Source organism: Verticillium alfalfae, genomic scaffold, assembly GCF_000150825.1.
Source record: "Verticillium alfalfae VaMs.102 supercont1.11 genomic scaffold, whole genome shotgun sequence".
NCBI classification, from domain to species: domain Eukaryota; kingdom Fungi; phylum Ascomycota; class Sordariomycetes; order Glomerellales; family Plectosphaerellaceae; genus Verticillium; species Verticillium alfalfae.
Window position 1 is genome coordinate 881,824 of NW_003315028.1, and position 7,737 is coordinate 889,560.

The window sequence follows — 7,737 nt, forward strand, 5'->3', positions numbered from 1 at the left end:
ACAGTAGCGCACTGAGGAATAGGCTCTGAACCGTCACTGGCAAGCCGCGTCGATCCCAGAGCTCTGGAGCGATCGAACTGCTGAAGTGGAAGCGTAGATAAGGTACTCCATGTCATGGTGGCAAGACGCCAGTCCTTCCAGACAAAGCAGCTACGGCCGGATTATGCCCCGACCCCGATGGCGGCGACTCCGTTCCGCGTAAAGACGTGGAGATGACTCAGGACCCCATTCCAAAAACTACACATGCCTTACCAAACACACAGCGTACTGGAAGCCATACCGTTACCGCTCTAGCGTCGTTGCACCTCTCGAGCTGCTGGAGCCAGCCTGGCGAGGAGAATCCTGATAATCTGTCATTACGCCCTTCACTCACATGGAAGTACCCCCTCCCTCTACCTAGACTAACGGCATACATAGTCTTCGTCATCCTCATCTGCCACGTGCCGCACGTCGTGCGCAAACAGCAGCACCGTATGGGTAACGTGTCTGGTGACCTGACTGGCGAGGAGCCGGAATGCCCCGTTGCGGGGGATCCGTAGAAATACAGCCACCGGCTCAAGGCGGGATGATGTCCTTGGGATCAGCCGAACCTGAGTCTGTCAAGCAGCCAGGCGTATCGAGATTATACGTCCATCGGCATTAAAAGACGATATGTTCTCATCAACACGTAAAGTTGACATCAAGATTCACTCAATGCATTCTTGAAACACGATGGAGTCCCTTGCTTGGTCACTTGCTCAGGTAGCCAGTGTTCCGCAGGCCTAGCCAGGCCGTGATTCCAAGCCGAGCGGTGCATGGCTTAATCCCGATGTCTCCGTTGCTGTTACCGTCGTGATCCTTTCAAGGCTTGCGACAGAGTAACGTACTTCCCCGACTAAAAGACAGGTTGAACGGACTGAGACCCGGCGAATGGCGCAACCCCTTGCATGCGACGCCCCGCACACGTGATCAACTAAAACCTTGACCTCGTCTGTAGTGGCCATCCCTACACAACCGCTGCCATCCGGGCCTCTCCGGGACGAGGTCTCAGCCTCCACCAGGTAGACCCTTGACTTCACGCGGCATAAGCTACCTGAACGGTTAGGGATGGCGGTGAGTCATGTAACTCGTTGTTACGATATCGAAAGGCAAACTACATGTATAGCCCAGCTGCCAGAGCTTACAATTTGGCCTAAGTAGTGTTGAGGGCAAGGTCTACGCGTCGTTGCATGCCCGGCGGATCGTATAGACACCCATGTACATTCTGTTCTTTTCAAGTGACACTGCACAGTCCAGGCCGGCCGTAAATTCAAGGCAAGTCCTCGGACCACCAAATAGAGGGGTATAGGTTGATCCCCTGCCGGTTTTCCGACCACGACAGTTTTAGACGTCAACCAGAGATGAGCCCGTAATATTCCAGATATCAAACACACCTTCCACCGAGAGTCCATTGGCCAACAATCCTCGCCGTCGAGATCCGAGTCTAGACCGTACGTTGAAGGCCGTCTCGCATACGATAGGACGGCAGAGTGAGAGAAGCTTTGTCAATGAAGCGAAACGATTAACATGGTGCTGCATTTTTATGGAGCTGGCTGGACTACTTTGTTTCTACATTAAGCTGTTAGGGGTTCCCATGTTACTTTCAGTGTCTTCTTATCCAGGGAGCTTGTGAAACCTGCAGACCATCGAGCTTGATTGTGGCTATTATTCAAGCACCCACAATGTCGTACGAGTGGGCAGGAACGCGACGCGCAGTATGGCACGTCGAAAGTCGCCTGGTGCCCCAATCACAGTGATGTCGACCAGAAAGTTCAGGTAACATCCAAGGCGGGTCGAGCTCGTGGTCTACGTGGCCTGGCTCAACAAGAAGTGGAATTGTGGTTGTGTCTTGACCCAGTAAGCGTTCCGTCCACGTGCGCTCCTGGGTAAGTAGGCAAAGGATTGAATTAGATAGGCACTTGTCAATATCTTGCGTAGTCATGTATTCTGTACGGCATTGACCGAAACGTGGTGGTTGGTTGTTCCCGACCTGGAATCAAGCGGCTCGGAAGCTCCAGCTGCGGATGGGGCGCTAGCTGGGTTGGTCTAGCGCCATTGGTGGCTGGAAACCAGACAACCCCGCTTGGATCTCTCTGGAGGTCACGTCAGGGGACCAGAGCCTCAAGCACATTCTATTGGGAAGTGCATGACAGCAAAACAATCGTCAGCGAGCTCACGAAAACCAAATCACAAGCTTTTGTTACCCCTTGTGAACCTTCTCGCGGAGCACAGATTGCAGTGTTAACACCATGGATCTCGCGTACGACCAGATCAATCAGGATGCTTATCCGAAAGATGACGACAAGAAGGACGGCGACAAGAATGACGGCAAGCCCGAAGTGAGCCTGAACGACGACATTCAGGAAGCGTACAAAGCGCTCGCCAACAGCCCGTGGGGCGTTAGGCTAGGCGGTTTCCTTGGGAACGCCGTCAAACAGGTGCGCGACCTCCCCATTTCCAACTTTCCTTGTCGAAGGAGGGCAGGAGAGTTTATGATCTGACCCAGGAGATCAGGGCCAGTCAGTGTACCGCGAGGCTTCGAAAGAGGTCACTGAGCTGGGACAAGATGCTGCAAAGGGCCTCAGCGGACTCCAGAGCTCCATTATCAGCCAGACGCGGGCCCTCACTCTCGACACGACGACGACAGCGCAGGAGGGGGAATCATCTGGGACCAAGACAAATGAGGGCGACGACAAGGGAGAGGCTACCCCCACCAAGGCCCGAGCCTCGACATCAGAAGATACGCTGAGCAACTCCGAGACGTACCTGTCGAAGATCCGCGCCGAGGCTGCCAAGAGGTTGAAGGATCTGCAGAAGGCCGAGGATGCCGCCGACGAGGCGCTGCTTCGTTTCGGCACCAACATCTCCAAATTCCTCAAGGATGCCGTCAGTATAGCACCGCCTACGGAGGCAAGCAGCCAGAGCAACACGGTTCTCTTTGAGAGCAAGGACGCGCAAGGAAAGCGTGTCATCCACACCTCGCGCCAGGACGCACAGCTGCACGCTGTCCACACGAGCCCGGAGAGCTTCGCCAAGGATCCCGCCACGGAGGAATTCAAGACTTGGGCGACGACATTTGACGCCGAGAAGAAGACGGCAGACATTGCGGAGGATCTTTCCAAGTACCCCGAGCTCCGTTCTACAATGGAGAAGCTGGTGCCGGATCAAGTGCCCTATGCCGAATTTTGGCAGCGGTACTACTTCCTGCGTCACGGTCTCGATGCCGCCGAGACGAGGCGGCGAGATCTCCTTAAGGGTGAGTTTTGGATACTGTTTACGAGGCTATGGATATACGGCTAACAGAGCGTGATCAGCCGCGTCCGCCGAAGACGAGGTCGGTTGGGACGACGACTCAGATGACGAGTCTCCCCCGGCCAAATCAGAGCAGGAGAAGACTGAAAAGGCCGAGGAGAAGCCCAAGATCGCGAGACCAGCTTCTGTGGAGTCTTCGACCACAATTCACCCATCCACAGCCGCTTCAAGCCTCAAGCCTGCGCCCGAGTCGCGTACGTCGAACGACGAGAAGTCTCAGGCCGATAGCGAGGCGAGCTACGATGTTGTGGGTGCCCGGTCAGGCGTTGCCAGCCAGGCGCCCAGCAGCCCAAAGGACTCTCGCAAGGGCGACGACAGCGACGAGGACTGGGAATAAAATGCGTGATCGAAGTTTTGGGTTTTGGCGTTCCGGAGAGGCGGGTGATTTCAGGGGTTTCGTTTTTGACGGCCGTTCAGAGCGGCAGCTTGTGAATGCGTGAGGTGTTTTCTCGCTCGAGACACACTTGGTCCATACTCCCAGGTCTTGGTCAAAATCATTCGCTGTTTGTTGTATCAAGCTTCCTGTCTCGTCTACCTCTTCCTCGACACCGTGGTAAAGCCATCCTCGTCCACCTCTGGCGCGGGCTTCTCCTTAGGAACCTGTACCAGCTGAGGCGCCTCATCCATGTTGACGTCTTCGTCGTCCGAGTAGTCGTCGCTGTCGTCATCGTCGACCTCCTGGTTGGGACTCTCTCCTTGGGCAACCTGGACCTTCTTTCCCTTCTTGCTCTCCCACTTGCGTTGCAGCTCGCTGAGATCGTCAAACTTGCCCTTGGCGCAGTCGGTGCGGAACTTGATGATGGCCTGGGCGACATCAAAGCCAGACTCATCATCAATGTTGACCTCAAACTCGTCGCACATGACCTGAAGGAGGAACTCCTCCACGTATTCAACATCGGGCTCCTCCTCGGCGGCGGCCGCTGCGTCTTTGGGGGTCGCAACGCCGTTGACAACCTTTTCAAACGGCGCAAACAGATCGACGACGGCACCGGCGAACCAATCGCGCTTGTCGGAAGAGGCCTCGCCGCCCCAGTTGTTCTGGACGGACAAGGTGAGGGCGGGCCATGTGTGGAGGGAGAGGGCGACGGCTTGTTCAAAGTTGTTTTGCGCGGCGGCTGTATCACGCTGGTCAGAGAATCGTGTTGCAAAAAAGAACGGTGGAGAGAATGGCATTACCTGCGGTCAGAGCCGCGGGGGCACCGTTTGAAGCCATGACTGCTGTTTGCGATGGTCGGCCGAGTGGTCAGTCTATGTGTTGGAGGGGCATTATGCACGAGGAGGGGTGACATTTCGTCGCTGTCAGATAGGAAATCTTTTCTGCGTGCAGCGATGCGTGCGGGCGCTGGATAGCACTGTATTGTGTGCACAGTACGGCTGAGTGCGGTGGGGGGGGGACGACTTCCTCAGGTCAGGAAAGGGCCTCCCTTTCCCCGCAAACGGATCCGGCTCCAGGGGAAAGAGCCACTGGCTGCGGAAGATGAAGGTGCCCGTGAGCCCGCCCTGCCCGCCTGTGGGCAGGTATCCGTTGGCATGTGCGCCAAGAAATGACATCACTAGACCCTGGGGCCAAGATGGGCTAATAACATGAGGAACTGCCCCTAATGCTGTTGGCTCTCTTTCTGAAGCACGAGGTAACTGGACTTGTCTCAATTCCCATCGCCTGCCCCGAGCTCTGAGCTTGCTCCCACGATAAGCTTCACGGTCCCCAGCTCGGCGCGTCGCCCATGGCAGCTTGGTTCGCTGTATCACAGCCTCACACGACAACGCCTCCGATAGCGACACAACCACGAATCATACCACGATGAACCCCCTCAAGCTCAATACGACGTCTGTGTCATTGGCCGTGACGCCGACCGTCGTCTCCACACTCTTGTCCCATGTGTGTAAACCCCCGACTCCAGAGGCTGATTCCCACATCCAAAGACTTGGGGTGGACGGTCCAGATTCTCGTCCTCCCTACGAGAGGTCCCACTGACACATCTTGGCTTGCAGTACCTCAACCGACAGCCTCTCAAACAGAAGCCCACCGCCCACTTGTCCTACGACGAAGGCCTCCACCTCGTCAGGTCCTTTCTCCAGTTCGCCTCTCAGCATACCGTGGAAGAACTTCAAGCTTTTACCGCACAATGGGTACCTCATCCGCAATGGGTGCGGGTTGACGAGGTTACAATCGCCGACCAGCTACTCGAGAAGGCCGCCACTTTGCTTCAGGCCGAGTTGGGCGAGGAAGGCATTGCGCGAGTCGGCGGCCGTCAGTGGTGGCAGTGGAGGAGACCGAAAAGCCCGCTTAAGGCCGAATGGATCGAGATGAAAGCGCACTACCAAGAGCGCAAGAAGAATGGAGATCCCGGGAAGCGCGTCATGCTCTACGTCCATGGTGGCGCTTACTTCTTCGGAAGCGTCGACGAGCACAGGTATCAGATGCAGCGTCATGCCCGGAAGCTCAAGGCTCGGGTCTTTGCGCCGAAGTACAGACTGGCGCCGCAGTTCCCCTTCCCCTGCGGGCTGCAGGATTGCATTGCGGCGTATCTCTACCTCCTCACCATCCAGGAGCCAAACACGATCATCCTCGCAGGCGACTCGGCCGGCGGCGGCATGGTCATGTCGATGCTCTGTACCCTGCGTGACCAAGGCATTCCTCTTCCTGCTGGCGCCATCCTCATCAGCCCCTGGGTCGACCTGACACATTCCTTTCCCAGTGTAGCGGGAGATACACCGTTCGACTATATTCCCTCGTCTGGGTTTCACCACAAGCCATCGCGGGCATGGCCGCCGCCCAACGAGGACGACCTGGCCATGATGGAAGAACAAGCTGCGAAGACGAAGAAGGGAGATAAGGGCGCTGCGAAGCCAAGGACGTTAGAGGCCAAACAAGGTAACCCATTTGAACTGGAGACACCCGAAGGGCATAATGCACAGGGTGATCCAATAGCAAAGCCTGAGGCTCCTCTCGAAGCCGACGTGCCGAAGACCTCAGTCCTGCTTTCCGTCACCATTAACGGAAAACTCACGACCGTCAAAGATCAGATTCAGGTGGGTTGGGCCTGGATTGACACTGAGAACTGTTTGAATTGACTCTACCCCAGATGTACACCACCAACCAGCTCCTTGACCACCCACTCGTCAGCCCCGTCACGCAACCAACCCTGGGAGGTCTTCCGCCCCTGCTCATTATGGTCGGCGGCGGCGAGGTCCTTCGTGATGAACAAATCTATCTGGCTCACAAGTGTGCCAATCCCACCAAATACGCTCCACCAGACGAAAAGATGAACGATGCGGACTGTGAGAAGCTCAACCGGTACAAGCCAACAGACGTTCAGCTGCAGGTGTGGGATGACCTCTGCCATGTCGCCCCGACTCTCAGTTTCACAAGACCCGCAAAGTACATGTATCGGTCCATTGCCCAATTTGGGGCGTGGGCCCTCGCCCGAGCTCAACAAGTCGAAATCGACATTCTGGACGATGATGACATCTCGGTCATTTCTTCCTCCGGCAGTGATACCGACCAGCCACAGCCAGAGTGGGAAGCTCAGATTGAGTCTGCAGCTGCGGGCAACAACCCCCTCAAAGCCCAGATTGGAAAGGCCGGAGACACCCTGCCTCCTTTCAAAGGGCACATGATTAGGCAAAGAGTTACGCGGCACGGAGGCGTGTATAGCCTGGAGGCGCCTTCCGAGCTCGCCAGCTGTACAATGGACAGGAGGGACATTGGGGTTGCCAAGGAGATCCCGTCCGGAGATGGCTTGAGACGAAGGCGCGGTGGGACAGCAGGTATTCGAGCGCGAAAACCAAAGTGCATCAAAAGATTGTCAAGGACATCGCGTCGGGCTTCGTTGGTTATGGCGATGGTGAAACCCCTCCGCCGACCGCCTTGGCAGGTCGTAGGAAGGTTCCCGCAGAGCAGGTTGACAAGAAGAAGAAGAGGAGTCTTGGTCTCGCATTGTGGTCGCTGTGGGGCTCAAAGCATGACGAAATGACAGTGGAGAGGGAGCAAAAGGCTGATCAGCGGGACGCCGTGGAGCAAACAACCGCAACACAGCCTGATCACGGCGTGTCGATGCCGTCGAATGTCGACGGCGAGGCTGACGATGCTACACTGGCACCACCTACCTCACCAGGCCGCCCAAGAAGCAGGAGTCGTACTGTGGTTGACGAACATCAGACTTCACAGCAAAGCGAGCTCGACGACGGGGTTGCACCGGTCGACGCACTCATCGAGCTAAGACGAGAGGCGGGGAACAACCAGCGGGAGGAGGCGATTCTTGGCGGACACGACGCTGGATCTCCTGGCATGCTTAATCCCACGCGTGTTCCAAGCACCGTGGTCGCTGGCAAGCGGCCCTTTATCGATGGATACGCAATGCCCTTCAGCCTCAGCAAGGATGCGGACACTGCTAGCATGCGAAT

The 7,737-nt window shown here is 56.5% G+C and overlaps 3 protein-coding genes across 3 annotated transcripts; 2 read left to right on the plus strand and 1 right to left on the minus strand.

Annotated features, from left to right (window-relative positions):
- Positions 1-2,139: 2,139 nt before the first annotated feature.
- Positions 2,140-3,844, plus strand: VDBG_08091 (BSD domain-containing protein; the record flags this gene model as incomplete). Its single annotated transcript, XM_003001786.1, has 3 exons — positions 2,140-2,456; positions 2,533-3,274; positions 3,333-3,844. The coding sequence occupies 3 exons, from the start codon at positions 2,268-2,270 to the stop codon at positions 3,665-3,667; spliced, it is 1,266 nt and encodes a 421-aa protein (XP_003001832.1).
- A 17-nt stretch (positions 3,845-3,861) lies between these two features.
- Positions 3,862-4,543, minus strand: VDBG_08092 (pre-rRNA-processing protein TSR2; the record flags this gene model as incomplete). Its single annotated transcript, XM_003001787.1, has 2 exons — positions 3,862-4,445; positions 4,507-4,543. The coding sequence occupies 2 exons, from the start codon at positions 4,541-4,543 to the stop codon at positions 3,862-3,864; spliced, it is 621 nt and encodes a 206-aa protein (XP_003001833.1).
- A 588-nt stretch (positions 4,544-5,131) lies between these two features.
- On the plus strand, positions 5,132-7,307 carry VDBG_08093 (acetyl-hydrolase; the record flags this gene model as incomplete). The annotated part of the gene is made up of 3 exons (XM_003001788.1): positions 5,132-5,209; positions 5,323-6,363; positions 6,417-7,307. 3 exons carry the CDS (start codon positions 5,132-5,134, stop codon positions 7,305-7,307), a joined length of 2,010 nt encoding a protein of 669 aa, XP_003001834.1.
- Between the last annotated feature and the right edge of the window lie 430 nt (positions 7,308-7,737).